Genomic DNA, 21,481 nt, shown 5'->3' with positions numbered 1-21,481 from the left:
TCAGGCTCCTTGAACAGCAGGGAGTCTGCTTCTCCCTCTGCCTGCCACGCCCCTGCTTGTGCACTTGCTCACTTTCTCTGACAAATAAAATCTTAAAGAAAAAAAGGATCAACTCATCGATTCTTTTATTTTAAAAAACTAGAATTTTTATTGGAATTACACTGATTTTATAGATTAATGTGAGGAAAAGTGACATTTTAACAATATTGAGGTCTTACAATTCATGAACAAGATAATACTCCGTTTATTTAGTTTTGATTTTTCTCAGCAATGTCTTACAGTTCTTAGTGTAAGGCCTTACATATTCTTTGCCAAATTTATCCCTCAGTCTTTTTTGTAAATGATATTTTTAAAAAGTATTTTTTTAATTTTAGTTTCTAATCGTTCATTACAGTGTAAAGAAATACTGATTTCTCTATAGCGACTTTGCATCTTATGACTACTAAATTCAATTATTGTTTCTAGTAGCTTTTCTGTAGATTCTTGGGGGTTTTCTACATTGATTATTCTGTCATTTTCAAATGATAATGTTTTGAATGACAATGTTGAACAGAAGTGGTAGGAGTGAACATTCTTGCCTTGTTCTCCATCTTAGGGAGAAAGGATTTAATCTTTCACCATTAAGTATACTAAGTATAGGATTTCTAGAAATGTCTTTTATCAGGTTGAGGAATCTACTTTTACTTCTAATTTTGGAGAGTTTTTTTCAAATGGACACTGAATTTTTTGTTAAATGCTTTTTCTATATATGTTGAAATGATCATACAGTTTTTCTTTTTTAACCTGTTGAGAAGGTACATGAGATTTTTTCAATCACAGGAGTGACATGATTATATTTTTGAGAGATCATTTAACATAAGTTGCAAATTATTCCTTATAAATTGATTATATCTATATCCTTCACTAGACTGTAAGTTTTATGAAAACAAGTGCCAGGGCTGTTTTCTTTTCCATTCTATCTCTAGGCTTGAATATAGTACCTGGATCAGAGTAGAAAATACTTTTTGAGTGAATAAACTTTAAATAAACATGTAAACAAATACAAGTAGAGCAAGAACATGAAGAATCAGCTAGAATGGAGAAAGACTAGAGGTAGAGAAAATCATTAGGAGGCTATCTGATTGAGGCTTGGTATTTCTGCAACAGAATAGTTAAATGGCAAAGGATCTAATCTGATTAGGAAAAACAAAATAAACAAAAATTTCAAACTTTCTACATGCCTAGGAATCCTAGAGAAATTATGGTTGATGTTATTTTATATCAGGGTTTGAGTTACTGCAATGACCAGCCAAGAAAAGAGGGCTAGGTAATTTATTCTATTTTTCTTGGGTTATCACATATCCTAAAAATCTTTATATTTTGGGACCAAGAATTAAGTAAAGTATGGCTAAGTCTCTTTGGTCCTCACCAAACTCAAACATATTTTCTAAGCTTGTAAAAAAGTTTCCAAACCAAATCTATTAGTGGGATAGTCTAATATCCTCTAATGGCATAAACAACTGAAAGGGAGAGAGGGTCGGAGAGAAGTGGAGGGAAGAGGATCAGCTCAAAAGTACAACAATCCTAAAATGCCAACATGAATTAAATTTTTACAGGAGATCGTTGGGTTGACAGAAGAGGTAATAACTAGCAATGTCATAAATTTTCCTATTGCTTTCTCTTCTTTAGACTCCAGTCCACTAAGATGGCAAACATGCTGGTCTTAGAAAAGGGAATAGAACAGTCTGAACTAATCAGAAATTCAAGTCATACGGGGCTTAGGACTGCAGAAAATGAAGTCCTTAGCAAGAAAACATTGCAAACTAAAAGAAAGGAAGAAGAACAGGATAAGATTTGGGAGGTTTTTTTGGGTGGTGAGTAGAGAGACAGGGAGAAAGAATCTTAAGCAGGCTCCATGCCCAGCATGGAGCCCAACCTGGAGCTCAACTCATGACCCTGACATCAGACCTGAGCCGAAATCAAGAGTCAGACGCTCAACCAAGTAAGCCACCCAGATGCCCCATGGATAAGATATTTTTAAGCTACAAGTTTTAGTATCAGACCATCGCTAATCCCATTATCCCAAAAAGCCATTCAACAAATATCTATTGATGCCTACTATTGCTAAGCACCAAGCACAACATAAAAATAAGAAGAATGTCTGTCTGTCTTTAAAGAACTCACAGTCTAACAGGATAACGGACTTGTTGAGAAACCATAAAACAATTGCTTTACAAAGATAAACAGAGTAAGCACAGGGCAGGAAGTAATACCAATCACCATCTCAGTGTGAGACTCTGAAACATCATGAAACAGTGGTTCCCAAAACTAACAGAAGTTACACTAATAGAAATGACATGCCTCTGGGGTGCCTGGGTGACGCCATTAGGCATCTGACTTCAGCTCAGGTCATGATTTCAGGGTCCTGGGATCAAGCCCTTTGTTGGGCTCCATGCTCACCAAGGAGCCAGCTTGTCCCTCTGCTCCTCCTCTCCCCTCCCCCACTTGTGTTTTCTCTTTCTCTCTCTCTCTCTCTCTAATAAATAAAATCTTTAAAAAGGGGGTAAAAAAGAAAGAAATGACATTCCTCAATCAAAGAAGAGGTTAGATCAACTATGATCTCTCAACCCAAGGTGGGCATTCATATGACTGTCACACTGTCTATGCAGTACACTGACCTCCTAAAATGAATCATAATTCTAAAAATGGAGAAGTATCTGAAAGTGATACCTGAGAAAATATGACTAACAACAATTAGCATCTATAGTATACATTTTTTCATTTTATTAAGATATAATTGATACATTAGTTCAAGGTGTACAACATAACGATTTGATATGCATGTATGTTACAAATTAGCACAACTTTAGTTAACATGACTTACCTCATATAATTATAATTGTTTTCTTGTGATGAAAACTTTAAAAAGCTATTCTCTTTGCAAATTTCAAATATAAATACAACATTGTTAACTATAAACACTATACTTTATACATTATATTCCCATACAGTATGTATTTTAATTTCAATTCAACTCTGGGATGGTTGAATGAACTAAAGATGTTTAGCCTGAAGAAATGGGAAGAAAAAAAACCCAGTACTGTCTTTAATAGCTGAAGAATCATCAAGACAGAAAATATATTTACCTTGTGAGGTCTGTCTCTGAAAGAAGAATGAGATCAAAGGAATGGAGCTTATAGGTGGCAACTCAAAATAAGGAAAAACAAACACATGCAACCTCTTTTTTGCATGTGGTTGATGTATAAAATGTTTTTATTTATAAAATTTCAGAATTGCTGAAGAAATGAAGTAATGCCTTAAAATTAATAAGCATTACATTTCTAAAAGTACTGAAGAATGCACTAGATGACCATAAGAAAAATATGTATAAAATACTGCTTTTTTTTCTAGTAAAAACTAGGAAGTTTTTATAGATCCCTCCACTGTCATTAATCTCCAAGAACCAGTAAATCACTTATTCTCTTTTGTCAGTTCTCACAACTATAAAGTGGGGATTCAGTTTCTGGCTATCTCAAAGTAATGTGAAAATATTAAGTCAATGAGTACAAAAGGGCAGAGGCAGGAACTAAGGCAGCCTCAGGGGAGGAAGTGTAGCATAAATCTGTCACCGGTGGAAAAGGAGAGGTTCCACTGAAGTGAACTATTCAACTTAGGACCACAACCCCAGAATCATGCTCAAGACTGCATTATTCCTCATTAGTCCACCAGACACCCCATTATCATTCCTGCTTCTGTGCTTTCCTCACCTAGAATAAACTAGCCAACGACTACATCCACATAACATATTTTGGTTCATAGTTCATAAGTTGGTCTGTCTGAAATCTTTCCCGACCACCCTCACCATCCCTTCCCATCTCCCAAGATGCCAGTTAAAACGGAATCTTCCTTTTCAATACCTCATAGCACTATCTACTTTCATAACAGAAATTATTTCATTGGAAAGATCACGAGTTCTAGATTCAGTTTAAGACTGAATTTGTGATTTAGGAATTCTCTGAGCTTCAGTTTACTCATCTTTGAAACAGGGATAACAATGACTGCCTCGTGGTATTGTTGTAAGTGTTGTATAGGAACCAAGTATAGTGAGCATAGTGGCTGGTGTATAACAGGTAATATGATTATATGTATGTGTGTGTCTGTGTGTGTGTGTCTGTATTAAAAAATGAATAAAGGGATACCTGGGTGGCTCAGTCAGTTAAGCACCTGCCTTCAGCTCAGGTCATGATCCCAGTGTCCTGGGATCAAGTATCACATCACACTCTTTGCTCAGCAGGGAGCCTGCTTATCCCCCTGCTTGTGCATATGTGTACTCGCTCTCTCGCTCGCTCTCTCTTTCTCTCTCACAGATAGGTAGATAGATAAATAAATAATTTTTTTTCAAAAGTCATCTTAGAGTCTTTCAAAGGCAGGTGATAGGGAATTATCAGAGGAAGAGGAGACTGAAAGATAAGTGGTACAAAATAAGATGTTAGAAAACATCCTAAGTCTGTGATTCTGATCTTCATTTCTGTTTTGAAAACAAACAAAAAAAATGACATGAGTGATAAAAGTAGTTGAGGGAAAAATAATTTTTAAATAAAGCTTAAAAGTTTTTTATAAAATGGTAACCTTAAACTCTATACCAAACTGTTAAGAGCAGACTTAATAATGGCAGAAGAGAAAAATACGCCTCTCAAAAAAAAGATTTTTACTGAAAATACAGTATTTAGAAATGTGAAGCTAAGTTTAAGATACATTCCTAACACATGAATAAAAAATAACTATGCACATTAAGGCCCAATTTGAGATGCTCTTATTTAGGTATTGAAAGGATCTTATAAATAATTTGGGAAGTGCACAATTGTTGGCATGGAGGCAATAAATATCAGTTTGTGGATGGACCAAAGAACAAAGCAACTAATGCACAACATTTGCAAACACCTTTCCCCCCAACAAATACAAGCTATGATCAATCCTCTTGTCATTTCAGGCTTACAACATGTGTAAGACAAGTTAAGATTGCTACTCTTTCTCTCCTTTCACATGCACTAATAACAACAAAAATCACTTATATAGTGGTTATTATTCATAAAGGGTGGCTGAACATAGAGGGGTAAAGGCATATGCCAAAAATTACATGGTTAATCTGAGTTACAGAGTCAAGACTGGAAACTAAGTTCATAGATTCAAGAGCAAAACTAGTTTGAAATATCCTAAACCACTTTTTAGGCTCAAAATGTGCTTGCTAAATGTTTTAACTCTTTCTATACTCAATCTGACTCATTTAAACTAGAATGTTATCCAATATAATAAAAGCAGTTTTCAGAAAGTAGATTAAAAACAGAAAAGAAAATGAGGCAAATGGTTAAACTAATGACAGACTTATTTTTCTATTTTCCATTCCAGAAATAAAACTAAGGATATGCTGGATAGGCCCAGCAAAAGCAGATTTGCTGGCAGCACTAGTTCAACAAACTTAATTGAATAAATACCTGTATGTTAGGTTAAATCCAGTGCTATATATTATAGGCATAAAAATACACAATAATTCCTACACTCGAGATCATACTACTTTACACTAGATGATATTTTATAGAAAAAACAGTGTCTTAAAAATAGTCTTTAAATTTATTTAAGAAACCCCAGAAGGATTCTGTAATAAAACAAAACTGCAGAAATAAACAAATAAATAAATAACAAACTAAAAATATTAACAGACTAATATAATTACCACTAGGTGTCACTATGATATAAAGTTGTTGGCTGCCTTTAGGCTTTCTTTACACATTGCGGAGTCTTCCTGATAATAACATAGAAAACTGGATCTTATTTAGCATCTCTTTGCATTTTAACATTTATACATACAGAGAAAAATTACTATTTATCCAATTTCTTAATAACAGTAAGTTGGACTATGTATATAAAGTATTTAATAATTATATTTCAGGTCACCTAAACTTTACTGAACATACTTTTACATTTTCCTATGGTAAATATTTTAATAAATAAACAAATACATACATATGCTCATTTACTGAACCATTTATTTTCTCAGCAGATATTGCTCTGTACTAATCACTGTGCTTGGAGAATTTAGAGAAGAATAGGACCTAGTCTCTCAGTTTGAGAAGTTAACATGGACAAAGGAAACCTGAAAGACAAAGAAAGAGTAAGATGTTTTGAAATCCACGAATGAGGGGCATCTGGGTGGCTCAGTGGGTTAAGCCTCTGAATTCAGCTCGGGTCATGATCTCAGGGTCCTGGGATAGAGCCCTGTGCCAGGCTCTCTGCTCAGCAGGGAGCCTGCTTTTCCCCCCTCTCTGCCTGCCTCTCTGCATACTTGTGATCTCTGCCTGTCAAATAGATAAATAAAATCTTTAGGAAAAAAAAAATCCATGATTAAATCAACTTAACTATTTCCATGGAGGTTAGGAAAGGCTTCACAAAGAAGAGATGTTTACATGTAATATTAAAATATGCGTGAGTTTTCTCACACAAGGAGGGGCAAATCAAATAGAATATAGGAAATAAAGAACCACTGAAAGATCTTTAAGATTTACTTTCTAGGGGCGCCTGGGTGGCTCAGTGGGTTAAGCCTCTGCCTTCAGCTCAGGTCATGATCTCAGGGTCTCTGGGATCGAGCCCCGTATCGGGCTCTCTGCTTGGCAGGGAGTCTGCTTCCTCCCCTCTCTGGCTGCTGCTCTGCCTACTTGTAATCTCTCTCTCTCTCTCTCTCTATCTGTAAAAAAAAAAAAAAAAAGAAAAAAAAAATTAAAAAAAAAAAAAAAAAGATTTACTTTCTAGAAACATCACTATAGGACAAGTATGTAATACAGACTAGAGAAATAAAGAAAATGAAAGAATAGAAATTGGAGGAATTATGTTAATAATTCATGAAAGAGGAGCACCTGGGTGGTTCAGTCATTAAGCATCTGCCTTTGGCTCAGGTCATGATCCCAGGGTCTTAGGATTGAACCCTGCATCAGGCTCCCTGCTCAGCAGGAAGCCTGCTTCTCCCTCTCCCACTTCCCCCACCTCTGTTCCCTCTCTCACTGTGTCTGTCAAATAAATAAATAAAATCTTTAAAAAATAAAATAATTCATGAAAGAGATTAACTCCTGAACTGTAACAGAGGTCATAAAAATAAAGGAAGAATTCATATATTACTAGAAAACAGAACTTAATCAACCAAATGCAGTGAAAGAAGAAAAAATTTTCCATTAAGTCCCAAGTATCTCTGCACATAACTTCCACAGTGATGTATATTAACAAACTTAACAGTGAACACAGAGAAGATGCATGATATGATTCTTTGACTGGCATGCAATTCAATTCATAAAAACTGGAATAATTAGAAGAAGGAGAAGCTATGAATTGTACCGTAACTGTATATAAACTCTTCTGAATCATATTTTATTTCTATGTTTATAACTATTTCATTTGTTTTCAAACAGAATGATGACTTGACTTTCTACTCTTTAAGTCTGCTTTTACAATTAATTATAAAGCAAACAGATTAACAAATGTGTTTTCTGGAAATTCTATCACATGTTTTTATAACAAAGCTATAAAACAGTTTCATAGACTATCCTCCAGACTCAGACAGAATTAAAGTAGGACAATAACATCCAGAGAAGCCAGCATTTCTGACCACCATCTTTGAAATAAGCAGTGATTTCACTCCAACTGAGTAAACCAACGAAAAGCGTGGTTCAAGTGATCCATTTACTTTCACCATATACCAAATATTCCAACAACAAAAAGAATCAGGTCACTTTGAAATGAGACAATGTTAACTACTCAGCCACATTTCCCCTATAATAAATATATTCATCACTAAACTAGGAAAGTAAAGTCTAGTAGACCCTATATAAGGGGTTTCCTACTAACACACCAATGCCTTAGTAATATTATTGAAAATCTATATGAACAATAAGCAGGGCCAATTCTGACTAATTACTATTGTAAAAATAAACAAAACTATTTTTCAAATATCAGTAGATGGGTTTTGGTCATTATAAAATTATAAATTCATTTTAAATATCAACTTATAGGGCGCCTGGGTGGCTCAGTGGTTTAAGCCGCTACCTTCGGCTCAGGTCATGATCTCAGGGTCCTGGGATCGAGTCCCACATCGGGCTCTCTGCTCATCAGGGAGCCTGCTTCCCTCTCACTCTCTGCCTGCCTCTCTGCCTACTTGTATCTCTCTCTGTCAAATAAATAAATAAAATCTTTAAAAAAAATATATCAACTTATAGAAAGAGAAAGTTATAAAAAAAAAAAAACCAAGCATATTTTGGAGCTAAAGAATATAATAACTGAATTGAAAAGTCACTAAAGCGGCTCAACAACAGACTTGATCAACCAGAAGAAAGAATATGTAAACCTGAAGACAAGTCATTTGAAATTATCCAATCGGAAGAGAAAAAAGAAAAAAGGTAAGAGAAAGAGTGAAAAAAGCCAGAGGACTAATGGGAAACCATTAAAAGACCAATATATGCATTATGGGAGTTGCAAAAAATAAGACAAAGGAACAGAAGGCTTATTTGAAGAAATAACAGTGAACACTTCCCAAATCTGGGGTAGGAAACAGATTCATAAAGCATAAAGGACCCAAAAAATAATAATCACATTAAAATCAAGTTGTTGAATTAAAGGACAAAAAGGAATTTGAAAGCAATAAGTGAAAAGCTCATCACATAAAGGGAGCTCCCAGTATCAGCAGATTTTTAACTGAAATTTTGCAGGCCAGAGGGGATAAAATGATATATTAAAAGTGCTGAAAGAAAAAAACTACCAAACAAGAATACTATATCCAGGAAAACTGATCTTCATCTATCAAGGACAAATAAAAAATTTCCCCAGATAAACAAAAGCTGAGAAAGTTCAACACTGCCTTAAAAGAAATACTAAAGAGAGTACTCCAGTTGTAACAAAAAGATACTAAATATCAACACAGGAGTATAAAGCTGTTAATGGTAAATATATAGACAACTATAAAACACTCTAGACAAGTACAGAATATTGTAACAGTAGTAATTAATCACTTAATTTGGTACAGAAGCTAAAAGACAAAAGCATACAAAATAAATATAACTACAAAATATTAATGGTACATAATATGAAAGGATGTAATTTGTGATATCAATAATGAAGGGAAGAAATAAAGACTAGTTTTATAGATGACTGAAGTTAGCAGGTTAAAATAGATTATTAAAACTAGTCTGGGGTGCCTGGGTGGCTCAGTGGGTTACTTCTGCCTTCGGGTCAGTCATGGTCCCGGGGTCCTGGGATCGAGCCCTGCATCGGGCTCTCTGCTCAGCAGGGAGCCTGCTTCCCTTCCTCTCTCTCTGCCTGCCTCTCTGCCTACTTGTGATCTCTGTCTGTCAAGTAAATAAATAAAATCTTAAAAAACAAACAAACAAACAAACAAAACTATGTCTTATGTAAGCCCCATGGTAACTACAAAGGTAACAGAGAAGATTAGAAGACAGAAAGAACACAGCTACAGAAAATACACACATGCACATACACACACACACACAAAATGGAACAAAGATCAAAGCATGATACTACAAAAAAAAAAATCAATGAACACAAAGGAAGATGGCAAGAGAAAGAGGGAACAAAAGCCACAAGACAAAGGAAATAATAAACAAAATAAAGATAGCAAGTCCTTTCCTACCAGTAATTACTCTAAATGTAATTGGATAAAACTCCATAGACAAAAGACACAGGCTGAATGGATTTTAAAAAAGAAATACAACTATATGTATCTACAAGAGATTCACTTGAGATTCATGGACACAGAATGATGGAAGGATAGAAAAAATATTCTATGCAAATGGTAACCAAAACAGAATATGGTGGCCATACTTACATTGACTAAATAGAGTCTAAGTCAAAAACTTTCACCAGAGAGAAAGGACATAATGTAATGATAAAATTTTGAGTCAATTCCCTAGGAAGGTGTAACAATTATATACACATGTACCCAACATCAAAGCACACAATACATGAAGCAAACAATGACAGAGCTGAGGGGAGAAACACACAACAACATCGTAATAGTAGGGGATTTCAATAATTGATGAAACTTCCACACAGAAGATCAATAAGCAAACATAAGACTCAAACAACACTGTACACCAAATGAACCTAACAGACACATACAAAACGTTACACTGAAAAGCAGCAAAATACAAGCACACATGGAACGTTCTCAAGAGTGGATGCCATGTTAGGTTGTAAATCAGTCTTAATGAATTTAAGAAGAAGGAAGCAAAAGGAAACTACTATAGATTTTTAGTTTCATTATACTATAGTAGGAAAATATTCTTGATATGATTTCAATCTTCTTAAATCTATTAAGACTTGTTTGTGACCTGGGGCACCTACATGGCTCAGTTGGTTAAGCAACCAACTCTCGATTTCGGCTCAGCTCATGATCTCAGGGTCATGAAATCAAGCCCTGTTCCAGGGCCCATGCTCAGCAAGGAGTCTGTTTGAGATTCTCTCCCTCTTCGACTTCCCCCATGCTCTCTCTCCCAAATAAATAAATAAACCTTTAGGGGTGCCCAGGTAGCTCAGCTGGTTAATCAGCTGCCTTTGGCTCAGGTCATGATCCTGGAGTCCTGACACTGAGCCCCACATCGGACTCCCTGCTCAGCACAGAATCTGTTTCTCCCTCTGCCCCTTCCCCTGCTCATGCTCTCTCTCTCTCTCTCCCAAATAAATAAATAAAAATCTGTAGAATAGAAATAAATCTTTAAAAAAAAAAAAAAGACTTGTTTTGTGATCTAACATGTCATCTATCCTGGAAAATTCTGGAATTAAACAACATATGCTTAAACAACCAAAAGATCAAAGAAAAAAATCAAAAGAGAATTTAAAAAACATCTGGAGACAAATGCAAACAAAAATACAACATACCAAAAAAAAAACCTTCAGGGATGTAGGAAAAGCAGGAAAGTTTATAGCAGTAAATGCCTACATTAAAAAAAAAAGAAGAACAAGAAAGATCTAATAAACAACTTAATACACCTCAAGTAACTTTAAAAAAAGGAAAAAGCTAAGCTCAAAGTTAGAAAAAGGGAGGAAATAATAAAGATTAGAACAGAAATTAAAAGAGAATAGAAAAAATAATTTTAAAAAATCAGCAAAACTGAGAGTTGATATTAGAAAAGATCAAGAAAACTGATAAACTTTTAGCCTAAACTAAGAAAATAAAGAAGACTCGGTAAAAGCAGAAAGAGAGAGACATTACAATTGATTTCACAGAAATAATATGAATATAGACTACTATACACAATTATATGCCAACAAATGGGATAACCTGGTAGAAATGGATAAATTCATAGAAACGTATAACCTACAAAGACTGAATCTGAAGAAATAGAAAATCTAAATAAATCTATAACTAGTAAAGAGACTGAATCAGTAATGAACTTCCCAACAAAGAAAAACTTCCCAACAAAAAAATTCAGCACCAGTTGGTTTCAAAAGAGAATTCTACCAAACATAAGAAAAATTAAAGTAACTCTTTCTCAAACTAATCCCCAAAATTAGAAAGAACACTTCCAAATTCATTTTATGAAGTCAATATTACCCTGATGCCAAAGCCAAACAGAGACACTACAAGAACAAGAATAAAAGCTATAAGCCAACATTACCCTGATGAATATGAATGCAAAAATCCTCAACAAAATATTAGAAAGCCAAATTCAACAGGACATTAGAAAGATCAAACACCATAACCAAATGAAATTTATATATGTGAAGCAAAGATGGTTTAACATATGGAATCCATCAATCAATGTGATACATCATATTAACAAAATGAAGGGGAAAATGTTACAAGATCATCTCAAAAGACGCCAAAAAAGCATTCAACAAAATTCAACACCAATTCATGATAAAAATATGCAAACCAGAAACAGAAGAAAATTACTGCAACATAATAAAGGCTATATATGAAATGTCCACAGCTAATATCATACTCAATGGTACTCATACTCAAAACTAAACTCTTTTCCTCTAAAGATCACAAACAATGCAAGAATGCCCACTGTTGCCACTTTTATTCATCAGAATATCTGAAGTCCTAGCCAGAGCAATTAGGCAATAAAAAGAAAGAAAAAGCATCCAAATCAGAAAGCAAGAAATAAAATTATGTTTCCAGATAATATTATATGTAGAAAACCCTAAGATTCCATTTTTAAAAAAGCTGATGGAAATAATAAACAAATCTAGCAAAGTTACAAGAAACAAAATTAATACGCAAAAACTAGTTATATTTCTCTACACTAACAAGTAATCTAAAAAGGAAACTAATAAAACAATCTCATTTACAATACCATCAGAAACAATAATACACAGGAATAAACTTAACCAAGAAAGCAAAAGATTTGTACAATGAAAACAAAAAACAATATTAAAAGAAAGTACAGAAGAAACCAATGAAAAGACATCACATGTTCATGGATTGGAAGACTTAATATTGTTAAAATATCTATGCCATCCAAAGCAAGCTACAGATTCAATATGATCCCTATCAAAATCCCAATGGCATCTTTGCAGACATTATTGCAGGAAACAGTGTTAAATTCATAAGGAACCACAAAGGACCCTATATAGCCAAAACAATCTTGAGAAAGAAAAATGAAGCTGAGGGCCTCATACTGCCTGAATTCAAAACATTTTACAAAGTAATCAAGACAGTATGTACTGGCATAAAGAAAAACATACAGAGCCATCGAACAGAACAGCAAGTCCAGAAATTAATCCATGCATATGTGTCAAATGATTTGACAAGAATGCCAAGTCTACACAATGGAGAAAGGATAGTCTTTTTAATAAATGGTGAGTGTCGGGGGTTGGGGGGGACTCGGTTTCTACAGGCCAAAGGATGAAATTGGACCCTTACTGCATACACAAATCTTGACTTAAAACGGGTTAAAGACTCAAACATAAGTTCTGAAACTATAAAACTCATAGAAGAAAATATAAAGCAAAAGCTTCACCATTGGTCCTGGCAATGATTTCATGGATATGATTCCAGAAGCAAAGGCAACAAAAGTAAAATAGACAAGTGGGACTAGATTAAACTAAAAAGCTTTAACGCAGCAAAGGAAACAGTCAATGAGACTGTAAAGGAGAAAATATTTGCAAAGCATATATTTGATAAGGAGTTGATATTCAAAATAAATAAATCCTATAATTCAAAAGCAAAAAAGTAAATAACCTGATTTAAAGATGGGTAAAGGCCCTGAATAAGCATTTCTCTAAAGAAGACATACAAATAACCAACAAGTATACGAGAAGATGCTCAACATCACTAATGATCATGGAAATCCAAATCAAAACCATAAGGTATCACCTCATACCTGTTTATTTTTTAAAAAAAGCCATTATAAATCAAAACAAAACATAAAATAGCAAGTGCTGGCAAGGATGTGGAGAAATTGGAACCCTTATGCATTTTATATGGGTGGGAATGTTAAAATGGTACACCCATTATGGAAAAGAATATGGACATTCCCCCAAAAATTAAATAGAACCACATACAATCCAATAATTCCACATTTGGGTATATATCCAAAAAAATTGCAAGTAGGATCCTGAGGTATTTGTAAACCCATGTTCTCTGCAGCATTATTCATAATATCCACGAGGTGAAAACAACCTAAATGTCCATGGATGAGTGAATGGATAAAGAAAATGTAGTATATACATACAATGGATTACTATTCAGCATTTAAAAAAAAGAAGAAAATCTTGTAATATGCTATACCACATGGATGAAACTTGAGGATATTATACTTAGGGAAATAAGCCAGACACAGAAGGACAAACACTGTATGACTCCACTTATATGATATATTTATAGTAGTCAAACTCATCTAAGCAGAAAGTAGAATGCTGGTTGCCAAGGGCTGATAGAAAGGAAAAATGGGGAGTTGCCATTTGATGGATACAGTTTTAATTACATAAGATGAAAAAGTTCTAGGGATCTGCTATACAACAATGTGCATATAGTTACCAATTATACATTTAAAAATTTGTTAAAAGATACATATCATATTATGTGCTCTTTTTTTTTAGCACAATTGAAGGAAAAAAGGAGGGGAGTGTATGGGGGCATGGGAATGAACATGGGAAAAAATGAATGGACTAATGAAATCTGGGCAGAAACAGATACATGTACAAAGGCCCTGAGTGAGCTAATAACCTATTTAAGAACTTGAAACAACACCAAAATAACTTAGGCATGGTGAACAAGGATGAAAGTGGTAACAAATGAAAACCAGAGATGTAGCAGAAGCCTGACCAACCAGGGACTTACAGGTCATGATGAAAGATTTTAATTTCATCCCAAATCAATGGAAAGTTTCTAAATGGCTTTAAGTAAAGGAATAACAATCTGATTAGTGTTTGAGAATGATCAATATTCTAACAGTTTTGCCTTTCTCTGCAATGTACCTCTTTTTTTTTCTTTTTTTCTTTTTTTTAAAATAGGCTCCAAGCCCAGCTTGGAGCCCAGTGCAGAGCTTGTTCTCACAATCCTGAGATCAAGACCTGAGCTGAGATCAAGAGTCAGATGCTTAACCTACTAAACCACCCAGGTGCCCCTGTAATATACCTCAATTAAAAAATTAAATAAAATCAGGCAAGAATCTTCCTTTAAAAAACAAAGGCAAAATTTCAGAAATATCTGGAATTTAGATTTAAGGCAAAATTATATTAATGGGTCAGGTAATCCAAATCAAATATGAATACAACATAGTTTCTCTACAGTAATCTGAGAAAATAGGGGCACCTGGGTGGCTGAATTGGTTAAGCGTCTGCCTTAGGTTCAGGTCATGATCCCAAAGTCCTGGGATCCAGCCCCACATCATGCTCCTCCTGCCTCCCCTGCTCCTCTGCCTGCCTCTCTGCCTGCTTGTGCTCTCTCTGTTAAATAAATAAAATCCTTAAAAAAGAAAGGAAGCGGGGCACCTGGGTGGCTCAGTGAGTTAAAGCCTGTGCCTTCGGCTCAGGTCATGATCCCAAGGTCCTGGGATCGAGCCCCACATCGGGCTCTCTGCTCAGCAGGGAGCCTGCTTCCTCCTCTCTCTCTCTCTCTCTCTCTGCCTGCCTCTCTGCCGACTTGTGATCTGTCAAATAAATAAATAAATAAAATCTTTAAAAAAAAAAAAGAAAAGAAAGGAAGGAAGGAAGGAAGGGAAGGAAGGGGAAGGGAAAAGGAAAGGAAAGGAAAGAAAAGGAAAGGAATCGGGTAAAATCTATCCAATAATGGCAGCCATACACTTTAAGTTTCCTTTGAAAGTACAGTATTGAAGCAATTATTCAACTGGCAGTTATTCAACTGGCAAGGAGAAGGAATGATGGAAACATGTCTTATTCCTGATCTCTCATTAACCATAGCATAAAAACAGAATAAATTACAGCTATAAAGTACAACACACAATATACTTAGAAGTTTGATTTGCATCTGTCCTAAAACAGCATCTTATACCATTCCATGTAAGTGGAACAAAAGAATTATTCTCAAACTTGCCTCAGTATCAACACAGTATTTCAAAATGAAGCACAATTATCTGTATGGAAAACATCAGTTTCAATTTGCCTTTTTTCCCTTCTTATTGGCAGTCAACTCAAAAGAAAAGAATATAAACTAAATGTTATCTAATGAATTATTTATTTATGAAGGCTTTATGCTAGGAAAAACCTTACCAACAGTACAGCTGTCTTCAAGTACCACATCAACATTTCTGTCTCTGTACTCAACCCTGAAGTCCAGCATCCGAGGTTGCCGTTCTACAATTTGCCTAGATGGCATTACAGGTCGAAATGCTGAAGAAGAAGAGGGAGCAGGAGCTGAACCTGGGTGACTTGGATCAAATGCAGGTCCTGGTATAGTCTCACCTCCATAGTCACTGAAATATTGACATAAAAAGAAAGATTATCATCAACCAAATCATTACAGATTACCACTAAGGACCCATTCCATACTTGGCTTGCGCTGGTCTTCTAATCAAACTTACCTACCTATGCATCAAGGCCTAACTAAAGTTTTACTTCCTCCATAAAATCTTCCCTAGCAACTGAAAGCCACATTACTCTCCCTCCCATCCTTGTCTTTCTATGTCTATTAGCAGTATCATACATATCATTTAGCATTTAATCAGATTTTTGCCTTATATTGTTCTGATGTTAGTAGAACATTACTTTCTGTGAATTAAGAACAGTGTCTTCTTCATTCACTTTCATTTGCTCTCTGAAAGATTATTTGATTAACTCTACTTTCCACAAAACTCAGACATTAACCATCCTTAAATCACCATTCTATCGTACTCCTCAGTCTTAAAAGATTATTTTTTCCCTGCTTTGCATAGAAAACAGATGCCATCAAGATGAAATTCCCTTACTTTTTTGACAATGAATCCACCAACTAACCAGCGTATGTACTCTTTTTCTCTTTCTGTAAAACAGGGGCAACATCATTCTATCTAAAACCATCTTCTAATTAGCTTTACATTATGGTATACTTTTCCTTTCCAGTATCTTCAATATCACCTTCTCTTCTAGATTCTTCTCAATAACACTTAAACATGTTAAAATCTTAAAAAATAGAAATACAATCTTTGTTCTGCCCACTTAATAGTTATCTCATTTGTTAAATGGGAAAATTAATTATACTTGTTTCCCAACAATAAGTCAGATAAATGCGTGAAAAGCTTAACACACTGCCTGGTACCTGGTAAGATCTCAAACTCAGTATATTCAAAGTTTAACTCATTTATGTCTCCCCAAGCCTGATCCTCCCTCCATTATTCCTCATATCAGCTATCCAAGCCAGAAACTTCTGGCCCTTATCCTTTATAACTTCTTCTCTCACAACTCCCATATCTAGTCAGTCCTTTCAATTTTACCATCTAAAAATCTTTTAGTTAAATTATCCACCTTTCCCCTCTGAAGCTGACCACAAGCACCTCTTGCACAGGCTGATACAACAGCCTCCTAACTAATCTCTCTGAATGTTCCCTTGCTCCCTTGAATATCATTCCTTACCATCACAAAAATGAAATTATGCAAATGTCTTCATGTCATTTTCTTCAATATTTCCCTCTGCTCTTCATACAGAGCTAAAGAGGTGTATAAGTCCCTATATGATCCAAATCCTATCTACCTCCCCAGTCTTAACTTGTGCTAGGCTATCTCCAATCTCTCTATATTAACAGTCACAACAGCCTTTCATTTCTTCTGTCTCACCTTGATCCTTCTCATTTCATAGGGGAACACAGATTATTCCTTCTAAGCATGTTCTTTCTTTCCTATCTCATCCCAATATTCCATCTTTCTTCTAGCTTAATTATATTCAGCCTTCATATCTCAGATTTAATGTTTTTCAACTCAGAGCATGTTTTACTACCTCAGACTGGTTCTAATTCCTCACCACTACCAATTATAATTGATATTAAAATCATTTGACATTTAAGACCCCCCAGAGAATAGAAGTTCCAGAAGGGCAAAGTTCACATTTGTCCATTTAATGACTGTATCCTCTGCCTGGAGCTCAAGATTTTACAGAGAAAGTGCTTAAATATTTAACAAACTAGTGAGCAAAGGAATAATTATTAAAGAATTTGAGTTTTCTCTCACTTAGTTTATCATATATAGTCACTTCTTTTTCCCCTCACAGGGAGAAGTAAAGAAGAAGAGTACATAAAGAATGCTTCCATTGAAACACCATTATTGTACATATGTTCCACCACCACCAAAACTACAAGCTCAGTTCTAAAACATCTTTTTTCTCACTGTAAATTTAAGGAAAAAACAACAGATTGGGAACCTGAACAGGAACAACAAAAACAAGAATGACCAAAAACCCACAAATAAGCACTATTCTTATGACAACTCAAGAGAAAATATTTACTTCACACTTTTGCTCTGATTAGTGTTTACCAAATTTAGATTACAAAATTGATTTTGTGCGTTGTGGTTGTCTTTTAAAGAACAGGACAGGATAGGATAGGATACAAATGATTAGTATGTGGCACTTAATACTTAGAACCAAGTATTGTTTCCCAAAACTTTTGATTCTGATAAATATTTGCATATGTGTGTTTTGGATTCCAAATATTTCTCATTGTAGGTAATAATGATTAGAGTTCAGATACTCTAGTAATCACTGATCCAAAGGCAAAAATCTACACTTTCTCCCAGTTGTTAGATTCAAGAAAAGTTAATCTTAGAAGTAAGACATAGAAAAGAAAATGTCCAAAGCAGGAAAGAATATCACTGTTGGAATCCACTATTGAAGTATCTATGAAGAGAATGTGTACAATGATATTTCATATCTCTAAATTTTGTCACAACTTCTAGGAACCTCGGAAAAATAGTTAACATTAACAGGCTGGTCCCTGACTTACTGTTTTCTTAACTCAAAATTCATCCTTCTATTGTCTATTCTAGCATTCTGCAAAATTCTATTCGTCCTTTGGCGTATGTTTCCCCAATAGATTCTGTAAATAGGGGATACTAGATAGAGATCATTTGTTAGGAAGAGAGGACAAAAGCCTTCCTTCTTCCTATTTGCATATATTTCTATCAGTATCATCCTATAGCTTTTAGTCTCCTGGCTTTTTTCAGCATTCATATAACCAGATTCCTGACATCCAATAGCAGCTAGACAGTGTGCATTCCACAGCTGCCTGATCCTAACTCAGGTCTAACAGGCTCTTCAGAGCTTGAAAATTCTGTTAATCCCTTGACCAAGACCTAAGAGTGGTAACTTCCTGAAGCAGTTACTATACATAGGTTACTTCAGTTTTACTTTTCTGCTCTTTTAGTTCTCCACACCTGTGTAACCAATTCTACATTAAACTCGAAATACCCAATTTTTATTTATTTATTTGTTTATTGGTAATGGAGGTGTCCCAGAAATGGGATTCAGTTACTGGTTTGATTATATCCTTGACCTTCAATATACTGATGAGCTCCGTGCCAATGGAAAATGGGATACCAGTGAGTATGCACTGGCATAATGATTAATTAAACTATCACTTATAGTTCATTATGATCACATACCTATTAAAACAAGTACCTAAGGGGACAAATGATTATTTGACTTGGCCATTATGGTGGCAATAATGACAAAATAAAGACTTTGAGCTGGCTGCTTCTGACTCTAATGGAAAGCTTAACAGAAGAAAATGACACACTTAGGGCTATTAACGTTCAGTTCAAGCCATGACAAGAAAGCTAAAGCTTTTGAAGTAGCACTTTATTATTTCCCATCCTCCGGGTATGATCCTACTGAGAATCACACACAAAATTTAATTTTGCAGCTTAAATAACTACAGTGAAAGCTGAGTACATGTACTTTCTAAGTTTCTTTTGTGAAAATTAGGATACTGTCTTAGAAAGAGTGGGACCCTAAAATGTGGAATAGGGATACCCAAGTAGATTCAAATGAAGGTTACAAAATTGAACTCAGAGTCCCTCCCAACCTTTTTTGTAAAGAGAAACAACTCCTCCTCTCATGACTGAGGTTAGCCTCCTCTTGCTTGAAAACTGGCAATGCTCTTACTTGAGACTGTTGCCTTGAAAAGGGATGCCTATTGTCAAAACCTACCCCCTTAATTCCTTACTACGTCTAAATCAGATCTAGACATGCTCCAAGAGAATAAGTACAATGTCTTAACTGAGAGAAGGCTTATATCCAAAATTATAAGATTTTGATAAAGCAAAAACCTAGGGAATAGGTAAGGAAATGAATTTGAAGTGAATTTGACCAAAAGTGTTTGGATAGGGCCAAATATAACATGTTGGCTTAAGTAACTATAAGTCCTCTAATAGGATGCTTGTTGAGTGAATGAAACTTAAGTCCCAAAGGAGTCTAAATTTAACGAGCATGAAATGCCCAAACTTACCTGGCATAATGTAGAAGAAATCCTGATGCTTAGAAAAATAAGAATGCTCAAGTGGATTTCCATGTACAATCTAAACATACATACTCCTACTACATCATCCATGAGGTCCCAGAGGACACTGCACTAAAGCATTAAGAAATACATTAGTAAGGGAGGGTCTGCATTCTTGAAAAACTGTAGTGGCTATCTTCCGTGGGTTGAGATGACACCACTGAATAAGTTTCCTTAATGGGTATGAGATCCCAAAGTGCTTAGTTCAAATGGAAGAATTTAGTAAGAAAAAGGTGGGAGCAATTATATTAATGGACAGCATAGACAAGAAGTGGCAATCAGAAGATTTCAACCTGCAGAGATCTTTAGAAGTGTTTAACTGAACATGACTTTATGATTATTATTCTCCCCCCACCCACCCCCAGAGAGCATGTGCAAGCATGGTGGGGGAGAGAGACAGAGAGAATCCTAAGTAGGCTCCATGCCCAGCCCCAAGAGGGCTCAATCTCATGATCCTGAGAGATCACAATCTGAGCCTAAAATCACAAGTAGGACACTTAGCCAACTGAGTCACCCAGGCGCCCCGGAACATGATTATTTCTAAGGAAGCAAATTAAAAGTCAACTGACTAAAATACTACTTGATCTAAAAACCCAGATCTGATAGCCTAAAACCTAATGTCCATAACCACAGCGGAGAGTCATACTCACTCCCAGTTTCCAAACACAAGTTGTTTCACAGACATAAAGTCCCTGATCCTCCACAAGCACAATGCAACAGAGCCACATGTATGTATTAGAAATTTTCCTCCAAGACTTCTCCTAATGGGCCTGCAGCCATTTATTAGGGTGCTTGTGTACTGATAAAAGGAAAATTCCATTTACTAAAGCACCAAGAACCATAAGATATCTGGGAATAAACCTAACCAAAGAGGTAAAGGATCTGTACTCGAGGAACTACAGAACACTCATGAAAGAAATTGAAGAAGACACAAAAAGATGGAAGACCATTCCATGCTTTTGGATCGGAAGAATAAACATTGTTAAAATGTCTATACTGCCTAGAGCAATCTATACTTTTAATGCCATTCCAATCAAAATTCCACTGGTATTTTTCAAAGAGCTGGAGCAAATAATCCTAAAATTTGTATGGAATCAGAAGAGACCTCGAATTGCTGAGGAAATGTTGAAAAACAAAAACAAAACTGGCGACATCACGTTACCTGATTTCAAGCTTTACTACAAAGCTGTGATCACCAAGACAGCGTGGTACTGGCATAAAGACAGACACATAGACCAGTGGAACAGAGTAGAGAGCCCAGATAGGGACCCTCAACTCTATGGTCAAATAATTTTCGACAAAACAGGAAAAAATATACAATGAAAAAAAGACAGTCTCTTCAAGAAATGGTGCTGGGAAAACTGGACAGCTATATGTAGAAGAATGAAACTCGACCATTCTCTTACACCGTACACAAAGATAAACTCGAAATGGATAAAAGACCTCAACGTGAGACAGGAATCCATCAGAATCCTAGAGGAGAACGTAGGCAGTAACCTCTTCAATACCAGCCA

At 35.3% G+C, this 21,481-nt stretch overlaps 1 protein-coding gene across 3 annotated transcripts in view; it reads right to left on the bottom strand.

The window, feature by feature from the left end:
- The window catches only part of FAF1 (Fas associated factor 1), a 495,897-nt gene that overhangs the window by 330,366 nt on the left and 144,050 nt on the right, over positions 1-21,481 (bottom strand). For all 3 annotated transcript variants that reach the window (XM_046003527.1, XM_046003533.1, XM_046003539.1), the window contains exon 4: positions 15,715-15,917. In XM_046003527.1, the coding sequence (XP_045859483.1) occupies positions 15,715-15,917 (203 nt within the window). The remainder of the gene's footprint in view (positions 1-15,714; positions 15,918-21,481) is intronic.

This window comes from Meles meles, chromosome 1 (genome assembly GCF_922984935.1).
Source record: "Meles meles chromosome 1, mMelMel3.1 paternal haplotype, whole genome shotgun sequence".
NCBI classification, from domain to species: domain Eukaryota; kingdom Metazoa; phylum Chordata; class Mammalia; order Carnivora; family Mustelidae; genus Meles; species Meles meles.
Note: the sequence above shows the minus strand (reverse complement) of the source record. Positions and strands in the feature narration are given on the sequence as shown.